Source organism: Polyodon spathula, chromosome 7 (genome assembly GCF_017654505.1).
Source record: "Polyodon spathula isolate WHYD16114869_AA chromosome 7, ASM1765450v1, whole genome shotgun sequence".
Taxonomy (NCBI): Eukaryota; Metazoa; Chordata; class Actinopteri; order Acipenseriformes; family Polyodontidae; genus Polyodon; species Polyodon spathula.
In genome coordinates, this window is record NC_054540.1 from 50,929,744 (window position 1) to 50,952,991 (window position 23,248).

A 23,248-nucleotide genomic window follows, 5' to 3' on the forward strand; every position below is an offset into this window, starting at 1 on the left:
GTGAACCATTTGTTAAATTTAAGAAGAAAAAAAAAACAATGCTCTGGAATAATTCTTTTTGACATTTTAATGTGCATTTTTTACAGATTGATTCCTAAAAGTAGTGGCTATGAGGAGGTTAGTCGATATGAAAGGTTGTCTCAATATAAAAATTCCACCTTACAATTTATCAAGCACATTTTTTTTAGTGCTGCTACCTTTGTGCATCTTGCAATGCCTGGTCTGTGTGTATTTTCACTGGGAAGTATTTGGTTCTTCACTGGCAACCCCACAAACCACAGCCTACTATGTGACAGCTGCACCCTTACACATTGCTATGTGTTAAATGATCTCCCTGAAGAGCCTTCGATGTGACAGCAGCACCCTTACACATTGCTATGTGTTAAACGATCTCCCTGAAGTTCCCAAGTGATTCACCGGGTAAAGGTACAGGTAGTGTGCAAGGTCATACAGTCAGAGGAGTGCAGGTTCACGTCCTGGTGGTGCAAAGTTACCAGTCTTCACTGGGGATTCCATAGGGAGTGTCACATTAGACGGTGGCACAATTAAGACAGGCAAGCTGATCTCCCTTGCTTACATACTGTTTAAGTCATGATTAAATTTAGATTTGGTTTCACTGTGTTATGTGAAAAATAAAATCTCTAGTTAATTTACCCCTGTTTAAAGTGCACTAGTGTCACCAAAGTTTGTCACAACCCATCAATCTCTACTTGTGCTTTGATTGCTTTAGCGCCACGCATGTTTATTGTACTGTACCAGCATTTGATGCTGAAATTAAGTGTCTGCAAATTGTCTTATTATATTTTCCTACAAATGCAATTGTTAAAAGAGAAAAATTCTTCTCGATGTTGATAATTGACAAGGAAACAAACAGGCACATTGAAGTCATTGAAGAATGATGCAAGGATACAGCTGCCACCTAGTAAATCAGTTAGGTCTTTTGTATTGAAACAAAATTAGATCCATTCAGATTTGCTGTTAAATAGATAATTTTTCATGGTGTCATAAAGCATCATTAGGACGGGCAGACAGCTGAGGGAGATTTGAAATATAAATGTATCTACACGATTCTATTTACTTCATGTTTCTTGCTAACCTCATCGCTTGTTTAATTGAGTCTTTGTTTAAATTGCTTCTTTAATAGTGGAGCAAAGCTTATTTCTTATGTTTCTGTTGGAATGCATTCCACTCCTTCTGCATTAGTCTCCATATAGTTACCATGGAGACTACTGCAGAAGGGATACAGGGACACTTTTGTGTATTCTACCTAACAAAGTTAGATGCCTCTCTTACTTTGATCAATTTCAATAATATACCACTTATCTGAGTAACGACTAAGACATTAAAAATGGTTTTCTATTTGACCTTTACGGATGAACAGACAGGAGTATGCTGTAGGGAGACATCATGTTTTTATGTGTAATTTCCCATCAGTTAACCAACTCAATAATTGTTTCACATCCTTTATAACAGTGTTTGAGAGCTCTGTGAATATGTTTGGCTTCTGGGTGTTTTTCTCATTGGCCAAATTACCCAAGGGCTTTTCAGTGGGAAGCTAGGGTTCTGACGTTGGAACAGAATGTTCACTCCCCAACCTTTTGTTCTCTGCTCTCTGTATCCCAACAATAAACATTACATTCATGTATAGTCCTTCAGAAAATGCAAAAAAGGCTCCTGTACAATCATAGCCTCCCAACATTTGGGAGAGCTGCAGGTAAACATTGAACTCAAAGATCAAGGCAAAGCATTTATAGATTAAGTGCTATATAGCATGTAGTGGGGAATAATTAGACTGTTTGGCCTAGGATCTCTCCTTTCAATCTGACCTCAGTTGAGGAGGTGTGCCCTCCAATGCCAATTGGCGGTCAACCAAAGCCAGTTGATGGAGGACCATGGACCTCCCTGTAAGGTAATACAGCTGCAGATGCAGTGGGTGCCTATGCCATGTAATCCCCTAATTAAGTAGTCAACACTGGGGTATCTCATTTTACAGTATCTCATTTAACAGTAGCTTTCACAATGTTGTCAAATACATATTTTAAGAGTAATCAGCTTCAAAATGGCATTTTAATTGAATCATCACATTTACCTTAAATTTTATAACATTTGCAATAAAGAAAGATGTGGAAAAGGTCAATTAAAATACAATTTAAAGCTACTTACTCTTTAGTTGTTCATTGTAACTACAGTATATGTTTCTTCTTGTGTTGAGCGGTTCCTACAAAGTCGAAGGCAATTATCTGTGACGACAGACACTTTAGATGCTTTCAGCACAGCAATATCCTAAATGTTTCTTAGAAACTTTACCTCTCGATGTATAATTTAGCTTATTGCAACATGTTTTTGTCAGTTATGCAGTACCAATATGAAATCTCCTTTGTTTAGGTGTTGGCTGAAAACAGTTGAGGATGGTAGCGTTTTTATTTTGGCTGCTGTCACAATTACAAATGTGCATTTTGAAAGCAAGCACAGATTTTAATCACGGTTTTGGCAGGCTTGGAAAAGGGCATTTTGTGGACGGCAATGGCTTTATTTTATTGTGCATATTTTGCAACACAAAGGTGGATGACACTGATGATCTGAATACTTTTTGAAGAAGCAAGTGGTATCCTCAGTCAGCATTCTTATTATGTTATATTATGTACTGGGCATATAGTATATTTCAGATGGATTTTGGAGCAGAAAAATAAGGTGGTTCCAAATTAGAACAGGTTTGTTTTTAGTAGCAGTAAAACTAATCAAATATTTTAGCTGGTAGGTTGCGTAAATAACTTAAATTAGCAAAGCTAGTGAATGTCAGACTAGAAAATGCATTTTCTACCTTTTTTTTATTATTTACAGATTGTGAAATGTTCTATTTGTTTGAAACCTGCTTTCTCTAGCATGTTGTTATATCCTGTTATATATATGGAAATGTAGCCCAAACAAAATTAGCTAAAGTAATTAAGGACAGTTGAACTGAGTATACACCAACAAACTATCACACACTGCAAGCTAAAAAGCCCTAGTAATTCAGCACATACAAGTTGCACAGGATTTTGTACAAGTATCTTGCTTGTGTTGTTTCATTTCAGCTATGGATTTCTTTGCTTGCTGAAGACAATTTCTGCATTCTGCTTTTTATTATTATATTTTTTTGTGTGTGTTTTTCCTTAAACCTTTCAATAAATGTTGTGGCACCCGAGGGAAGTAATAAACTACAATAGATAATACATAACTGAAATATACATGTAATTAATTTTATATTGACATATAGACAAAGTAAGCAGCAGGGTTCCAAAAAATATAGCGTTCTACATCCCCACGTGTTGTTACAACTATTTAAATAACTTTGCTAGCATCTGACAACTTTTTACACTTCTAACTTTAATCTTTCAAAGCTGTTTTATAGTGGCCGCTGTAGTGCACTGGTGATAGCGTAAGGATTACTGCCCACATTGTCAGACACGCAACACCGCAATGATGATCCATGATGTGGTTTAGAGCAGAAAAGCTAGTGCACTTTTTAAAAATTTTTTTTTTTTTTCGCTTTTTTAAAACTGTTGTCTGCAACATCTGATCCTTGACACAAGCTGACAGCCAGTGTTGAAATCACGGAAACTGGAAGACAAACAAAACAACATTTTGCTGTCATGCTTCACCGCTGCTTCAAAGGCAATTTATGGTTATTTCTCTCATGGAATACATTTTCATGTAAAAACAAAAAAAAATGATGTATTCTGTGACAAGAAACCAAGACCTATAATAAGATATTCTCAGATATCAAATGAACTGTTATTTCTGCAGTCAGGGAAGACAGACAAAGAGAAATATTTGTAGTGTTGATATGAATATGGATTTCTTTAATTTTTAATTAGTTGAAAATGGTACAAAAATGTAAAATAATGTATTGGACATATAATAACAGAATAATATAGGTGTTGAATTAATTTTGGTACATAATGTTCACGCTCTGTAGCAATGAGTTAAATCCAAAAACTATGAAAACCATATGCATTGTCATTTTAATAGACAAATAACAATAATTATTGCAAACACGTGTTGGTTCCAGCCTGCTACCACACAAAGTGATCCAATGGGTATCCCAGTTTGCTTTGTGAAACCAAACAAATTTTAAAAATCAGAGTGGCTTTTTTAGGCATTATGATTATGTGACATGAAAACATGGACTGGCAATCATGTGTCAAGTGATCAACAGACAGCATGGAAGAGGACAGTCATTACATAGCTGCCATTTAAGCTGTTCATTGTTTCCAGACAATCCAGGGTGAAGCATTTCAGTGATAATTAGATTAGATTAGACCAAAGAGTAATGTTTTCCAACACAATCATCATCATCTTGCTCCATCTCCAATCTACTACAAGATGTAAGTATATTGCATTTTGTTTCCAATCATATTACATCAGTGATATTTACACCTATCTCATGCCTTTTTCTGTTATCCCCATTCTGCAGTCTTCATTGGGTAAAATCAATATTAGGATTGTTTGTGGGTTTTTTTTGTTTTTTTTTCCCAAGGCTAAATTAACTGATGACTAACTTCATCAAAAACACCAAGCCAGCCTCATCTGTTTCATCATAACATGGCAGCATGCCAGATAGTATCTTCAGCATAGCCAGTGTAGTTACACAAAATATGGCTCTGTTTTAGAAATATAAGTTGATTTTCCAAAAGGTACAAACCTTCCCCGGGAGCACAAGCTTAATAAATCTGCTCCATTACATTACATTTTATATATAAAAAGAAAATTCAATCAGGATCATTTATTGCTTCTTTAATGTCTTTCGCAGTTTAATCTGGAACTGCTGGCTCATTCGTTCGGAATTTTGAGTTACAGCCTCATAGGAGTGCTTGACACAGAGTTCAACTAATCACGCAATGCTCAGAAATCCTTCCTAGGGCCAATATCACAGAGCAGTTAGCAGGTCAGATAGCCAGATGTCATTAAGCTGCAAGTGCAATTGGAATCATCATTTTAGAAATGGTAGAGCAAAATGGGCCCTTACCACATGATCTTCAACAGCAAAGAGACCAACAGTACTGCAGTGGTCCAGTACAGACTACTTTAGTACCATAAAGTACTACTGTATTAGAAACACTATGGAATATGTTCTCCAAATGTCATTGCTCATAGTGCTGTGGTCTGTATGATAATTGTTCCCATAATGGTATTTTTTCAAACTGTTCTGTATGGGTAATCAAGCAAATGCTATACATCTACCGAGCAATGTTTGCAGACTTGAATTACACAATTATTTTTAAAGTTAACTGTATATTAGACATCTGGAGACATTTGATATTTTACAATTAGTTCTCATTTTATGTGTTTTGCATGTCAGGTACATTAAACACCACTTAGAGGTACAAAGAATATAATTTCTCTAGGCAGAGAGAAGGGGCAATCATGTTCTTTAGTTGATGTAGCGAGATTGATCGCATGCCATTATCTTTCTGCTTTCTGGGTGGCTTGCCGTGATTCTCAGAACAAGGCTACACCCCACCCCCTCTCTACTGTTTGATCCAATTACTAAAGCACAGGGTGTGCAATATTCTCTTCCACTTGTTGTCTCCATTGTATCTCCATTTATTGAATGTCTCCTTTCAGAAATGTCTTGGTGCAGTACTATAGGTACGACTTAGGTGATGGCTTCCGTTTATGAAGGCTCTACCGTGTGATAGTTGACAGCGACTGGAGTTGTGTATCTTGAGCCTGGAAAATAATAATATAAGCATGAACAACAACAGAATAAAACATACATAGTGTCTTATTTAACAGGTCAAAAAGTAATTGTTAAAAATAAGTGTCCATGTAATGCTGCTTGAAAGATAAAACATTTTACACTATTCAGCTTCCATAAACTGTAATTTGTAAAACTATGGGCATTAAAATCTATGGTAACAGTCTGAATGTTATACTGGTGCCACTGTATGTGCATACATTGATTATGAAAATGGTGATTTAACAGTTATAGGGCTTTGACAAGTACTGAAACCACTACTACAGTGGTATAGTAGTAAGTTGTAAGCAAAGGCATAGACCCCTTTATGGATTATCATCTCTGGCAGCAACCTGACTCTAATTATACATTCAGATTGAACTTTTTCTCCCTTCCCTGTAATAATAATTCTAATGTAAAATGAGAGCTAGCTCTGTGATTTGTCTGATGAATGTTAAGTAGTTAAAAACTCAGATCTCTTTTGGGAGACAGAATGCAGCGAAGGTCGTTTCTTTTCTATTCCTGTAACTAATCAGACTAAAAGCTCTGTTTCTGAAGAAGCGCTACCCTTTTAATGGAAACACTAATACATTAAAGGCTGAGGACCTGTAGGATCTTCATAGCCATGTCAGCTTTCATTTTTATTAAGAGTTCTGGCTTATTGAAGACTATAAATATACACACTTAATGACAGTTTTATTGCAGAGATGCAGTGCACTGTTAATGCAATAGAACTACCCTTCGGCATTAAGTAAACTACAAATATACGTTGTATATTAACAGCATACCGTTAGAGCATGACTTGTATTGCTAGTGTTGTGGATAAAAGTGATCTTACACTGATATCATTACTAAGTCATTTTGTTGTCTCTAGTGGTTTTATCAATTGGTTAGAACATATCTAAAGGTTGTAGAAAGGGGGTTAAACGGGCACTGCACAAGAGCCCATGGGTAACAAGATCTGTCCAGACCTTTGGTTGCTGGGCCTAGCTTCCGGGTCGCTGCATCACCAGGCGGTCAGCAGGGCAGCCAATCTGCACTCCGAACACCCCGAATCCACAGTGGGAAAGATGCACATGGTGTTTCAAGGGGGGAGATGGCTGACTGAGGCAAAAGGTGTGCAAAAACTGTTGGTGTTTAAATAAATGCTGTGCTGTGTTGGGATACAAGGTGCATGTTCAGTCGTTGTTTGTTTAAACCGTTTGTTTGTGTGTTCTGTTTGTGTTTAATTAAAAGTGTGCAATAGCAATTAAACTGCAGCTTCTTGTGTGAGTCTCTCTCCCTGACGGTAACAAGCCTTGCCAATGACATTACCCTGTCACAAGAACATATTGAAAATAATGTCTTAAACGCTATAATTATTCAACACTTTGGATGTGGTGTCAAATTTAGCCTGCTGACATATATATTTTTTTAATGATACAAACATGATCTGGGAGAACTGGGTGATTTTAGACCTTAGAAAAGGGGAATGATAATAGCACTGGCTACTATCAGACCAGATACCAGCAATGTGAGCATTTGTCAATTCAGTCCTGGCATCTCTCAAGCAGTGCCTGCCAATTGTCCAGGTTTGGATTTATAATAAAGTTGAGACCACCAGTCTCATTTCACTTGTGAATTTGAGTTAAGGAACTAGCCGACGGCACCACCTGCCTATGTAAACTGCATCTCCTGTAGGATTTCGAAACAGATTTCTAGCTAATCTACTGAATTTCTGAACCCTGCTAATCACAGACTCTGCCACATCCAAAAGCCATTTGTTTAGTGAGAGAATCGCCATTAAATCAGGACCTGTTTAACAAAGACTGTTTTATATGTTACATGTGTTATTGTGTGGCTCGGTAACAAATGTGACTTTCCCTTTTAAAATATATACTGAAGCTGTTACAAAAGTTAATTTGATTTGGAGGGTAAATAATAACTAAAAGGGAAAGTGATTTTTAAGCCACACTTTTCAGTTATTTTGTTTTTAATTAATATTTTAATTTAGCACAGTGTTTGAAGAGATTTGTTGGCTTTCCAGTGACCCCACCCTTTGAACGCCTTGTACCGATATCACAGGTCATGAATATTCAGTGGCCTCTGAATGCTTCCACCACATCTCCTAGGACAGCTGCTGTTCCTCTATTGAAATGGCATGATTGTCTCCATGAGAATATCCTGGAGCCCTGACATTTTAAACAAAATTAAATAAATAGGCCTCTGTTCTCAAACTCTGCATGCAGGTCAGATATCTTCTAAACTGTGTAATAACAAGGAGCAATGGGTTTGAAATACAAACACATGCCATGGAAGTTTATATTGGCAAGAAAAAATGTACTTCCGCAGTTCTCTACATGGATACTGAATATGGTTTCCTAATTGAAAAACATTCAACCTTTTCTAGGTGTTTCTCTGGGAAGGAAGATCAGTAAAGGCAATGAGAAGTTAGTTACTGTATAAATGTGAACATACCACACAGTGCATTACCAAGTAGATAATGTAAATAAATGCTACAAAGTAAAGCAGTAATACTGGTTATTTCTGTATTTTCACACTGTAACACAAGGGAACTACAACATAGAAGCCTTTTGCCAACTTAAACTTTGTTTCCGAACCGTGGCGTTAAAGGAACTGCATTAGTATGCAAGAATGTTGCCAGCAGTGGATAAAGGTGTTTTATAAAGCATTGTGGATTTTGGGTTTATCTCTAAGCTGAGAGTACAGGAGCTTTTGTGTGAAAATTCTGTTTTTGCTGAAGCAGTTGTCAAATAGAATACAAAAAAAAATACCAACATTTGTTTTTTGAACAGCATTTTCAAGTCTGTCATTTTTAGTGTTATCTATTCAGATTTAATATTGTGATTTTCTATTGCAGAAAACATTACTGTATGTCAACGTTGGGTGAAATATGAAGGAATCGACCAAAAAATAGTATTAATATCTTGAAACGTATAAACAGTGTTATTGGGATATTGTTCTGATATAATCCTAACAGACCACAGAATTACCAGAAATGACAAAACGATGGATTTGGAATTAATATTGCAGTGGTGGAATTGTCCCAGTATGGTAATTCAGAGGATTTGCAGTGTGTTGGTTCAGACCATTGTGATGTCCTTCTGTTAGGTTATTCTGGGGAATCCACACATAATTGCTGTTAGGTAGGGTGTTTTTTTGCCTTCTCGTTAACTTCAAATCTGGACCATTCATCACATTGGAGTATAATTGATGGTGCAAGCTCCTCTTCTTCAGAGCTAAACAAGAAGGGCACACCTAAACAACTCTTCTAAGATTTGTACAATACCGAGGTCAAGATGAGAAAAGAGGTTTATTTCCCAGGTGCTAAGACAAGAGACTCTGCCAACATATATGATGGTAGGTCAAATATTTATAGCTAATCAGCAGGGGCCTGTTTCACGAACATGGTTTAAAGAGTTACCCGGCTAACTTCCAGGTTTAGGTTTGAAATTCAAGCTTATTCGGTTTCACAAAACAAGATAATAATAACTCAGGCTTAAAACCATGGTAACATATCTCGCTTAAATAAACCTACTTCAGAGCAGGATAACTAAGAATGCGTGTTAACGCAATAGAATGTGTGTTAACGATTGGTTCCATGCGCATTGACAGAGTTATCAAGAGCAAATTAAACTCAATCTACTTTCTTGAAACCAAGTTAGCCGGTTATGTTATATTGCGTTAACTCAAACTAGATAACTTAAATTAAGCCCGGCTTTATTAAACCACTTTCGTGAAACAGGCCCCTGAACTGAGTTACTGTCAATTCTCATTAATAAAAACTTAGATAATACAGATACTGGCCATTGTCCCAATCTGAACATAGGTCTTATCGTAAAGTACATCTTATAATACAAATTCACTAAGCATGAATGCTTTTTTAGTTCCATAGTTTTCAGCTAGTATACAACAAATGTTCTGTACTGGAAGACAGATCATTTCATTCAGTAATCATTTTGGTCAAGCTGCCTACTTCCAGGGTTCATCTTACTGCAACCCAGACCTCTAACTGCATGCTAAATACATTCTTACAGGTTTGTTTTCACTGGTGACAGATCTTTAATTCTCACTAATATGATTATTATTTTTTAAATATTATATTGGCTTACATTACGTTCAAAGACGAATCTGCTGATTGAGATTGCTGTTTTGCAGTTTACACTCTGTCTCTGGCCCTCCTTTTTAAAAGAACATAGCACAGTAAGCTATCTAAAATGGACAATATACATTCAGCAGTTCAGTGGATGCTGTATGTGCAGTAATTGACTGCAGTTAATTTAGATAACGGGGTGGCATTTTCTGTTGTCCATATACTTATATCACTTCGTTATTTTATAATGTATTAAACAGGGATTGAATTGGGAAGTAAACATGTTCCAGTAAAAATGATACTGCATTGTCCCTGCCTGTATCATAGTGGTTTTGTAAAGCTCTCTAGTCCACTCTCTTCACTGAAATACATTATTTGTTTCTCAGATTTCTTTTGATTGGCTCTTAAGAAAGGCTTTCATTGTAAGTTCTTAAATTGGAGGGTCTTATTCCAAATTTGGGTTTGGCATCCCACTTTACCCACCTGCACAGGAAGTAGTACAGAGGAAGGCACTGACAGCTGGATATTGCATCATTTATCTATGTTTTCCCTGAACTAAATTCTGTTACTAAATAAAAATAACTTTTTATTTGAAATAAGACTGTATTAGATGACATGACAAATTACCTAAATGTAATTAATGTCTTTAACTATGGGGGCTCTTGAAATTTGCTGTATATACATCTCCTGTAGAGGTGTGCATTTGTTATTTCTGAAACGACCATTGTCCTGTCTTGTTGTGATTTATGTGCATTGCAGGGAATATGTTTAGAGACAGTGTTCACAAACAGATCCATAATGAAGACCTAAGATTTTTACAGTAATTTATGATGTGTGTTTTCAAATTATCTTTTGTCCTAGAAACGTACTGTATGTTACATAACCCCACCTGTAGGCCTTTACCTATTAAAATGTATAAAAGTTTACAGTAGCTCACATTAAACACATAGTAAATCCATATAAATAACAAGTTTAACTACCTTAAACATTTGATGTCTCCTATTTCCATTTTATAGATTGATCTTCTCTCCTATGCATCTAGTCAGAATAAGTCATCTGGAGTAGTGCCACAAATTTAAAATGTTGGCTAAATATTTACAGAAAGATTGGACATTAAGGGGTAGATGTAAGGATACGTGCAAAGTTATTTGAAGGTACAAAGCCCCCATAATGTGGCCATAAAGTCGGGTTTATGTAGGGGATGTATAGAATGGTGTTCACCTGGTGTTCTGCACCCGCTATCTGCATTCAGATGTGCACTTTGCCATCACTAATCCATAAAAATTATATTGACATGCATTCAGATGAAGAAAAAAAGCATGTCATTGGGCGGGATCTGAATACTCAGCGGACGCAAACATTATAATGTAATGTAAGGATTTTGCCTTGCCGTTAGGCAATTGCTGACCCTCCAAAAACTTTACACCACTTCTTACAAGGTGCAAACCATTGTAGAAGCAAGTACTTGAAAGGGCTGTATAAAAGCAGGTGTGGTGACACTTGACTCTTGTTGAGGAGAAGCAGGAACATGTTCGGAGGAGAAGGACAAGATGAAGAAGACCCTGTGTATTCAATCCCAGGGTCACTTTGTTTATCGTCTCACTCCGTACGTCATCCTAGACCTAATAGCTGAATTGGGGGATGAGCTAGACCAGCCGTAAGGACCATCACTTCCTTCTCAGAAAACTTTTCTGTGCACCAAAAGGACTTTGCTGCTCTTTCTCTAACATATATATATATATATATATATATATATATATATATATATATATATATATATTTTTTTGGTTTGTATTATTGTCATACAGCGCCTATATTGCTTTCCGTACTCCTAACTCTGTTACCGCTGGGCTGCAAGTGCGGCGCTAAATAGACAGATGCAGTCGTTGAGACCCTCTTTATCATAATTGTGGATCATTATTTGTGCGTGTGGAGTAATTTGCATTGCTCTTAAGCTTACGTAGGGCGCAGTGCAAAATAATTGCCTGACTGCAATGCAATTTGAACTTTGCATTCGCAGTTATTTGCACTGCGCCTATTCTTACATCTACCCCTTAATGACTAAATCAGATGGCTTTGTTTGATATAACTGTGCTTCGGGCAGGTTGAATACATTTCCCTACGTTATGATGCAGTCTGTAGCTTTAGCGCTGCTGGTTAAACTATAATTTTAATATAATCCAATACTCTGGGCTTGTAAGGTCCCTTACATTACCCTACATCTGGTGGCCATGCTGGCAGCATAGTTCCATATTGTAATGAACCAATTGCTGTCTAATTGTCAGATATTGCAAGTTCCCAGTAAAGCTATAAGTAATGTTCCAGCTTTAGTGTTGGCAGCTGTGTATTTAGCAAAATCCCCCTCACTGGCTGAATCAGAAGTCCTTTTAGAACTGCACTGGGACATATACAGTTGGCAAATGTTTCATTAATTGCTATGGGTTCCAAGAATAAGTACCATCTGTTTTCTAACTGAGGAAATATGTTTCTCAGCCTCCTCCTTATGTATCTACCAGCCTTAAAGCTTTGCTTCTTAATACAGTGATAGGAAGAGAATATCATATCACCTTACATTATTTAACATGATAAAACAACATTGAAAAGTACTTTAAAACAGTGCTCTGGCTATCCCATTAGACACTGTCCAAACATGTTCCAGTTGCATTTTAAATATGCCACTGATTGCTTCTGTAAGTCTTTGTGAATCCTCCTCCGCCTTGATCACAGCCTTGGCATGAAGGTAATACGGACTTGGCTGCTCTCAACGCACAGATAGAAATATCAAACAAAGCAAGGGTTTGGAGTTATTCCTGGCCATTTCAGTCCAGATTTCATACAGTAAGTATAATAAAGTAATAAACCACTTTAGGACGTGGAGGTAGAACATATAGGCTGTCGGTAAACCTGGACATGGTGGACAACTTCCCTCACCCGTTAATAAACACTTTAAACTGTATAAGCCATCTGGAGCACTTGCCTTGGGCAACTTGTCAATGTCTGTTCCTGGTTCCACATATAGATAATTTGGAAACTAAAGCTTGGTCAACTTACAGAGATGTCTCTATACCCCAAAAATATCTGCAAAGGTTTTCAAAACATGTACAGTAGCAACTGGGCCTGAATTTCTCTGCTAAAGCCAAGGTATCAATATTTTTTTCTGTTTCCTGGTTTTATCAAAGTCAGCTTTCCACAATGGTGTAATTAAATAATAATCTGTGTGGGACTGTGGCAAAGTGGTGAGTGGATACAGGTGAGTGCAGTGCAAAGCGGATTAATCACAGAGACAATTGCTTTCAGATGCAAAGGTGTTTTATTAATTAATTAATGAGAATGTCCAGAGCCTGAAGGCAAACACCAGTAAATAATAAATGTTGGAGTGATACAGCGGTGTGTATCACTCGTAATTGTAATCCCCGGGTTTAACCCGCAACCAAACAGACCATGTTTTACAAACACCCACACTAAACATGAAACACAAACCCATGGCAGTGAGGATATTAGGTGCTAGTTATGCAATTTACAGTTCTCCTTGAAATGCAGGGGTGAAAGTGATGTCTGGGTTGATGTTGGCTTACGCTAGAGCTCTGGATCGTCTTACTGGGAGTCTAATGAGACAAACAACAGTTATAGCCGACAACAACAAGCAAAAAACAAACACTCATGGTTTTCAGTATTTACATGTTATTCCTTCAAGGTCAAATCCACCCATTTACAAAGGAACAGATTACTTTGCTATGCCCCTATTTTATACCCTCCCTCATGACCCCTTGGTTAACGAGCGCATCTGATTCTCCAATCTGCGGATGCCACGCCGTTTCCCGTTCGGGTCATTGAGTTCGGGTACCGTAGCTCCTTTTCTAGCTGGCCTACTTCCACCTACCCACGGCAATAAAGTGTCATGCCTTTTAGTTCAGGGTACTCTGTTCCCTTTACCTAGTGCCCTCACAGGTTGGGAGGGAGATCTAACACAAGCGTCATTCAATCTCTGTCACAGGGACCTATAATAAATAGAGCTTTATTTGAGTTAATGTAATCAATTTTTTAGACTGGTGTGGTCCAAGTTGCCCACACTCATATTAGATTTCTTCTTACTTGAAAAATAATTACCAGGAATTAGAGATAATTATCTGAAATATTCTCTGTTTCCCCTATAAGTATTGTTAATATTGATTAGGTTAAGGTTAGGGTTAAGACTGAGGTTAGATTAATAAAATGAAATATGACAAAACTACTTGACAATATTTTTTCCAATCATGATTACAAGTAATAGTTATCTGGATAACATGAAGAGTTGTTGGTTTATTTAATCTCAGCTAAGGAGTTTTCATAGTTTTTTATTATCCATCCGCCCTTTGAAACTAGTCTGTGAAACTCATCTCATTTCAATTTGAAACTGGGGCTTGTGCTCCTTCCACCTGCAGACTACAATCTAATCCCCAATCCCACACAAACATCATCATGGTACATTGTACTGACAGCCTTCCGTTGTCATTGTTCTTCAGTCTAAGGTACCAGCATAATTTGCAGTGGATGCTCGTTTCTTGGTTTAGAAGCCTTAATAATGTATTTATTTTTTATTTTTGTACTCCTGCCCGAAGCTTATTTGTGAATTTTTTAAGGTTGATATCCTGAGGTGTGATCGCTGAACCAGAAACTATCTTTTGAAAGTCTAAAAATTGTCACAGAGTAGGGAACACAGCACTTTAACCTGTGCTAAAGTTCAGTTCTAAGCCTAACCGAGGCAACATGCCTGGTCTTTACATATGAAACTCTTTACTTTAATGGTTATACATTGATAGTTATTTACAACAATGTAGAGTCTATTTTAATTATATAAACAGTGGCGGATCATTATGTTGATATTTTCCACCAGGGTTGATTTATGTATCCAGGCATTAACATTTCTATATACAGTATTAACATTACTATATATATATATATATATATATATATATATATATATATATATATATATATATATATATATATATATATATACACACACACACACACACACACACACACACACACAAATGGTTTGCACAAGAGCATAGTGCACAATGCTTTCAAATTAGACTTTACATGTAGAATCTACACAAACTACTCCACATTAATAAAGTTAAAAAATGCATATAGAATAAAAATAATTAAGATTTACAGAGAAAAACAGATTAATCTCAGTTGCATAAGTATTCAACCCAGTAAGCTCAGGTGCAAATGATTTGTTTGAAAGGTCACAACATTAGAGAAATGGTTTCAGCCTTTGTGTACTCAGTGGTTTAACTTGTAGATAATTTCCCTCAGGTATTTCAAGCTAATAGTGAGCCAACAAAGCAACCATAAAACAAGTCAGGAATAAAGTGGTAGAGAGGCACAGAGCAGGAGAAGGATACAAGAAAATTATCCCTCTCAGCACAGTGAAGTCCATCATTGAGTGGAAGATGCATCATACCATCCAGACACTGCCCAGATCAGGTCGCCCTCCCAAACTGAGCAGCCGGGCAAGCAGGAAACTGGTTCAGGATGTAATTCTGAAGCCAACAATGACTTTGAGAGATCTGCAAAGTTTTGTGTCTGAGATGGGAGTCAGTGTTCACACAGCAACAATAAGCTGGTCCCTACACAAAGCTGGCTTGTATGGAGTAGTGGCAAGAAAGTCTAAATTCCAAGCGTACGTCTGGCACAAGCCCCAACCCAATTCAGATTTCAGCAGAACAATGACCCAAAGCACAAAGCTGAAGCCACAGTGGAGTGGTTGAACAAGAAGACAATTAATGTTCTTGAGTGGCCCAGTCAAAGTTTGACTTGAATCCAATCAAAAATGTATGGCAAGATGGATTGCAGTCCATCAACAATCCCCAACAAACTTATCAGAACTGGAGCAATTTTCCAGTGAAAATTGGGCAAGCATTTCACCATCCTACTGTGCAAAGCTAGTAGAGACCTATCCAAAAAGATTCATAGCAGTAATTGCTGCAAAAGTTGTTTCTACCAAGTACTGATTTAAGGGTCTGAATACTTATGCAACCAGTAAATTTCATTTTGTACATTTTCTTTGCAAGTTTTGTTGACGTTTAACCTCCTCCTCATATAAGTGTTCAGTTTAACCACTACAGCTTTGAATGAAAAAAGTGTATTTGAAAGACTGCACAAATTATTTGTAATTCAACAAAGTGTGACATTATTGGTAGGGGGTGAATACTTCTGCAAACCACTGTATGTGTGTATGTGTGTGTGTGTGTGTGTGTGTGTGCGAATATATATATATATATATATATATATATATATATATATATATATATATATATATATATATATGGTATTGTCACAATTAAGATCTGCCACTGTTGAAATAAAATACACATTTGTACAGTATTTAATAATAAAAAAGCATATGATATACATTTGACTTACATAAAAACAAAATAATCCTACTGTACATCACTTATGTTATTATAATTGACTTTTTTTTAAACTTACTTTCCTTATGACCTTTTGCTAAAAGTTTCAGGAAAGTGAATTGTCTATACATCAAGGATGCTGTTTTTCTGCTATAAAAATATATTAATACAATTTCCACAGTGACAATATAGAGAACCAAGCAGAAGTTAAAATAACACTTTGCGCTGTGTGTGTTATTATTGAATCAAACAGTTTTTTCTAATCCCTGCTGATCATCCAATTGTTTGAACCATCAGATTATTTTTGCTAGTCCTGAATATCTTCAGCGCTGTGGTATTGATTAAGGTAGGAGTTTTTTATGACTTTTTGCTTTGAACTTGAAGAGATCAACCTACCTCTTCTATAGTTAGTTCTCTTGTGGCACATTCAAAGAAAAACTCCTGGATGAATCAATACATAACATTGCTCAGCTGCAAGCCTCCTTGTTATGAGATCTACGCTCATCAACGTCTTCTATGATGTCAGCAATATTGTGTGAAATGTCTGAAGTAGTTTGTGGTCCTTCTGCAGCATATTGTCTAATGATTAAAAAACAAGTTTCTAAAATTGTTTTGTGAGTTACCTCAATTTAAACGTTCCATATCATGAAAAGTTTCCATCAGGAATGACCTGTAATTGCCAAGGTATTACAATGGATTTACACAACTATTCCTGTCCTGTAATATAAAGTGCTGCCAGCTGTCACAGTCATCAGCAGCATCAATTTAGCTGTATTGTATGTGCTACTGGTAGTTTATAGGGTAGTCATTTAAGTTATTCTTACAAAATGGAGCATGTCACAGTCGTGTCCCTAATAGCTCTGGGCGATACCTTCCAGGAAAAGGTGTAATGTGGCAAAATAAGCTGCTAAGCCAGATATCTGAAAACTCGCAGGCACAGGGGAGTCAGCAGTTTTGACATGGTGCTTGTGACAAGGGTATGAGGGGCTTTGTACTGTAGGTTAGAAGCAGAATCTTAAAGCTAGTGGGTCAGCTGCCAGATTGAAGTACGGGTATGAGAGATCTGTACCTGACCTTAGCAAGGGTCTGCTCTTATCAAATAATTTACTTTTTATTAAAAAAAAAAAAAAAAAAATGCCTGCTGTAAGAATGTTCAGCATTTCCTTGTCACACAGTGATCTAAAGATGTAGCGCCATATAGGGTTTCAAAAAAGGTGCTTCAGTAGATCTTTACTAATTTAAAAAAAAATCATAATCTGCGCTGTAGAGGTAACATTTTATCAGTATAACAGATCTGTTTCCTAGACTGTAACCGAGCTTGAGGATGTCATTTATAACCCGCTGCTACATCAAGTAGGAGCAGGAGCATGCTAATTTGGCTCACAGAGAGATGTGTGTTTAAGATCAGGAGGGGAGGTAGCTTGTGTCCCTAAAGCAAAACAAAAAAAAAATATACCATAGGGATTAAAACAAACTACTGTAAATAATGAAATTATTGTAATCTTGATGCCGTTATTGTTACAGCAGTTTAAAGAGGATCAAAAAACAAAGCAAGCAGAAAGCAAGATAATTACCATTTGTGGTAGTCAGTTTTAGTATAAGTAATTCATCACATATTTTTCTGTACTTCTTTAAAGGCACTATAAAGACAGAAGCATCATTAACAGAATGCAATCCCAGAGTTATTTGATAACATAGAGTGCACCAAGAGTTAAACTGTTAAATAACGTATTACACCATCATTGAACTAAGAAATTAAGCATCCCCTAAGGGTAGTTTATATGTTTTTGGTAAACCAACTGCCATGCCTTTAACTGCTGAAATATCAGATTTCAGTTGCTGGCTTCATAATTTCAGTGGAAACAACTCTTGCAAAATCTAACAGCATCCATCACGTTGACCAGTGATATCAAATAGATGACACATTTTTTATTTCTTGATAAAGACCCAATGGTCAGATTCAGTTGTGACTATCATACAATATAAATTAACCCTCCTGTGGCAGTAATTCGACAAGGCTGCCTCCACAGTGCCGAAGCCTCATATTTCAGGCACATGTGTTGGTAACCTTGACACAGATCTCTGACCTGATATGACTGTTTGAATTATTGCCTTCCACTGCCTGTGTTATTCAGTAATAATGAACCGTTTCACTGCCACGTTGTTAACCTGTGATCATACCATCAGTAACACAGACCATACACTTTGTTGATTGGATTCACCTCGCTGGGATAAGCCACTTCTGGATTTTATTAAAGCATTCAAAAGCACTGGGGAAACCCCAAGGGTTTCATCAACCAGTTCATTATACAGGGTAGTCCTGGAATAACCAAGGATAGGTGATTGATGCCATCCTGAGTGATTCTCCAGTGCTATAAAATACAGCTGCGGTGTATCCCAGTGTGGTAATGGTGTTTACACATTTTGGTACACAGCCGTTTTCTACGATTCTTTAAGTCAAGCACCATTACACGGTAAAAATTGCCACATTGTTTTACAGTCCAGTCATAGCGATGATACAGGTTTTTGCACCTATCCATGTTTAACTATCAGATATGCTATTCCCTTTAAATTACACCCCCTAAACACAGATTCTTTTTGAGAGAAAATGTGAGCACAGTTTAGGAACACGGCAGCTTTAAAATTCATTAAATATAAATTTAGTACATTAAATATAGATTGCATACTTTAGAAAGCCATGAAATTGAGTATCATCAAAATGTTTTCAATTGAAAATTGTGTATCTAAACTTCAAATACATCATAAAGACAAGTTAAAAAAAAAGGAAAATAGCCAGATGTTGTTTTCTTATTTAAAGTGTACCCGCTGTAAACGTGTTATTTAACCTTCGGCATTTGAACAAGAGAATCTCCATATCCAAAAAAGAAGAAATGTAAATTTGCTAAACTGTGTGGTTAATTACACAGCAGGGGTGACCTGACAAGAGAAGACTAAGCTATGTTCTCTTCTGCCTTGTTTCACTGTACTCTACAAATACAGGGAAGTAAAAAGACTTATTACAGATCCAAATTATTAGAGGTATTTTAACATTAATGTATTCCTGGTGATCTAATCCATACGGATTTATATTTCAGTTCCTGTCACCTTTTCTAGGCAACACTTAAATAATTCAAAAGAATCTTGTCATTGTCTATTTACATGAAGACATGGGGAAATAGTACTCTCTTAATGGCCCTTTTTTTTTGCTTTTTTTGAGTGTGCAGCTCAATTCTCCACCGTGCCTTTAGGTGTGGTACAGCATGCATATGCTGGGTGGTGAAAAAGTTGCACTGCAGTAGCAGCAAGCAACACCATAGCTGCAGGAGGTGTTTGAGTTGAGTATTGTTCAGTTGATGTTCACACCAGCGGTTGGAGTAAGTTTAGTACATTTTGCACTTGCGTTTACCTTCCAGTCTTTACGTGTTTTTGGGCGGTTAGTCTACTTTAATCGTGTCTTTACGCTTACAAGTTTGACCTGAGCTGCCTTAAAGTTGATTTGATATGTGTCCCTAGAAAGACACTTGATCAATGGGTTTCTTTCAAGGCATATTGCCAGCTTTGTAACGATACTGGTGGAGGTAAGGTAAAGAACATTGATAGGACACAAGGGGTCATTTTATCTGTCTTTAATTAGCCTCAACCGTATTGTTAAAATTCCACATCCATGACAGACAATGAAAAACTAACAACTTCAGAGCACTTAAGAGGCCTTGAATTACATTGCCTAGTTTGTTTTTGGTCTTTTAAAACAAAATACAGGAGGTAATTAAAGACTGAACAAAAACGCTTTGAAAGTATGCACAGGCTGTACCCTAAGTTTAGAAATAAAGTGAACATTTCTACAAGAAACCCATCACTTCCATTTATGTGCTGTGCTCCCTGAATTGGAAAACAAGTAAATTGAACCTGATGCAAAACGTGAAACTGAGTCTGAACAGATGTTGAACCATAATCCATTTATAGCAAGAATAAACTTACAGCAAAATCAATAGTAAAGCAGTGCCACGAAGCACACTGTACCAGGCTGTAGAACTACACAGTGTAAAATACTTATATTTATTTCAGAAACGTGTTGCCAGTGGTGGAATATTTTATGAGCTGCATAAACAAAATTAAGTTTGGGGAAAAGACAATCTCCTTTTAGTTATTATATGTCTTTCTGAGCTATAGCTTTTATGAGCTTAACTGTTTGCCCTATAAAAGTACAGAAGACACTAGGTATGAGTCTAGAACTACCTTTGATAATAAAGACTAACATTGATTTGTTTCTTTGTCATTTAGGTCTGTTCCAGCGAGCCATCATTCAAAGTGGATCAGCCCTCTCTAGTTGGGCGGTGAACTATCAGCCAGTAAAATACTCACGACTGCTTGCTGAAAAGGTGGGCTGCAATGTCCTCGATACACTGGACATGGTGGACTGCCTGAGAAAGAAGACTTCCAGAGAGCTGGTGGAGCAAGACATCCAGCCGGCTCGGTACCATGTAGCGTTTGGGCCGGTCATCGATGGTGATGTAATACCTGACGACCCCGAGATTCTGATGGAGCAGGGTGAGTTCCTGAACTATGACATCATGCTGGGGGTTAACCAAGGAGAAGGGCTCCGCTTTGTGGAGAATGTGGTTGACTCTGAAGATGGAGTCTCTGGAAATGACTTTGACTTCTCAGTGTCAGACTTCGTGGACAGCCTATATGGCTACCCTGAAGGGAAGGACACACTGAGGGAGACTATTAAGTTTATGTACACAGATTGGGCTGATCGAGAGAATCCTGAGACCAGAAGGAAAACTCTGGTGGCACTTTTCACAGACCATCAGTGGGTGGAGCCAGCAGTGGTGACAGCAGATCTGCACGCGCGCTACGGATCTCCAACTTATTTCTACGCGTTTTACCATCACTGTCAGAGTGTAATGAAGCCTGCTTGGTCAGATGCTGCCCATGGGGATGAAGTGCCCTATGTATTTGGTATCCCCATGATTGGACCTACCGACCTATTCCCCTGCAACTTCTCCAAAAATGATGTGATGCTGAGTGCCGTGGTAATGACCTACTGGACAAACTTTGCCAAAACTGGGTAAGTTACAGATCTCTCCTCCCTTATGATGTCAGTATTCTACCTAAACTACTCAAACATGACTATATTGTACTGAACGTAGTACCGTGAATCCTGAATCAATCAATTCACAGGCTGTCTAAGTATCCTCTGTGAATCTCTATATATATATATATATATATATATATCTAATATTAATATATATCTATATAATAGGATATTATAGAATATATATATATATATATATATATATATATATAAGGTTTTTCTGCATTCCTTCTGTCCTTATGTTGTAACTAACCACCACCCAAGTTACAGGATGGAAGCTGGAACCTGAGCCAAATATAAGTCACCAAGCACATTAACCATCACAGTTGCTCTGTCTCTTGAATTTACTTTAATGGAAATGTATATATCTGGGAAATTGTAGACCACAGAAAGGTGCATAATGTGTGACATGGTTCAAAATTTCAATTTAACCAGGCAGCCTATTTAGCCTTTCTGATGTACATTGTTGTGAGTAGAAATCAGACAGGAAAACTGTTCAGGTTAAAAAATAATTCAAATAAGCAAATTGCTTGTACAGTTGTTGGGGGGGGGGGGGGTTGCTATGGAGTTAGCAGTGAGTTCCAGCACGTGATACCCAAGAGGCTGACATTGATTCTCAAAAGAATCAACCATGCATTCCCCCACAGAGCATAACTGATCTGAAACCTTAGACAAGCACAGCCTTTTTCTGTAGCGAATACAGGGGTTAGAGAAAGATTACTCTGGTGATACTGGCGTCAAAGGAGTGCTGAGCCAGAGTGTGCAACCAGGACAGCATTGCTTCAATGTGAGAAGCCTGCAAGGTGATATATCCTTTTTAACCAATTATAGGAAGGTTACTATGAACCTTCATAAATCAATGAGCAGCTTTCAGGGTGTAATTCATAAAGTCAGTGTGATACACATGCAGACTAATGGACTAGCGGCACCTCAACCACTTCTACAGCTATGGCCAAAAGGATTGCAACATCTAGAACTTTAGAATGGAGATTTAAAAAAAAAAACATAGGAGCATGTGACAGGGTAGCGTCACAGCCCAGGATGTTATCAGCAGGAAGAGAGGCTTAGAACACAGAAACTACAGTTTAAATACACAAAACAAACAGTAAACAAAACAAAACACATCAACAAACAAATCGGCACAAGGGTCTCCAAAAAACCCACGACAATACAAGACAAACAGCACAGCACACCTTCTCCAACACCAACATTAACTCTAAATTAACATCTGTGTTCACCCTTTTTATAAATGTGTTTTGACAGGGAGGAACTTAACCCCCTCCCTGCCAACCCAATATTCCTCAGTCCCAATTAGTTAATTCTACAGGGTGATGCAAAACCTTTTTGGCCATAGCTGTACATAGCCAGAGAATAAAAGGCTGCTGTACAAACTACTCTTTAATTAAGTAAGCTGAATACTGAAATAGCATCTAGCTATATAACTAACTAGCAGAAGCAACAATTATGTCTGAATCACAGATTTAAATATTGTTCAGCAATTATTTAAATTGCATATATTTTCTCATTTAGAGCAAGCACCTGATATATGTACATATCAAAGACAGTTTTTTTTTTTTTTAACTCTCACCGAGAACAAATTACTCATACCTTTCTTCTGGTTTGCCAAAGGCTACACCAATATTCTGTTTGTCCCAGATCACATCTTAATAAGCAGATTGAATCCCTAGAGGTCTTGAGAGGAAGTTGCTTTGAGGTACATAGCAGGGGAGGGGGGGCTGACATACAGAAGGTAAAGGATAGATACACGGGGATTTCCGTCTGTCTGAGTTGAGGTGATCCAGAAATGTACAAGCAGAGCACTGTGAAACAGATTGATATTATGCACCCCTTGTGTGTGTGAATGGAATGGAAACATCCTCTGAGAAACATAGCCTGAAGCAATAGGGTTTTGAGCCAGAAAAACATAATGGAACACA

The 23,248-nt window shown here is 37.3% G+C and overlaps 1 protein-coding gene across 2 annotated transcripts in view; it reads left to right on the forward strand.

The window, feature by feature from the left end:
- The window catches only part of nlgn3a (neuroligin 3a), a 124,647-nt gene that overhangs the window by 95,559 nt on the left and 5,840 nt on the right, over positions 1–23,248 (forward strand). For both annotated transcript variants that reach the window (XM_041255693.1, XM_041255692.1), the window contains one exon: positions 20,495–21,284. In XM_041255693.1, the coding sequence (XP_041111627.1) occupies positions 20,495–21,284 (790 nt within the window). The remainder of the gene's footprint in view (positions 1–20,494; positions 21,285–23,248) is intronic.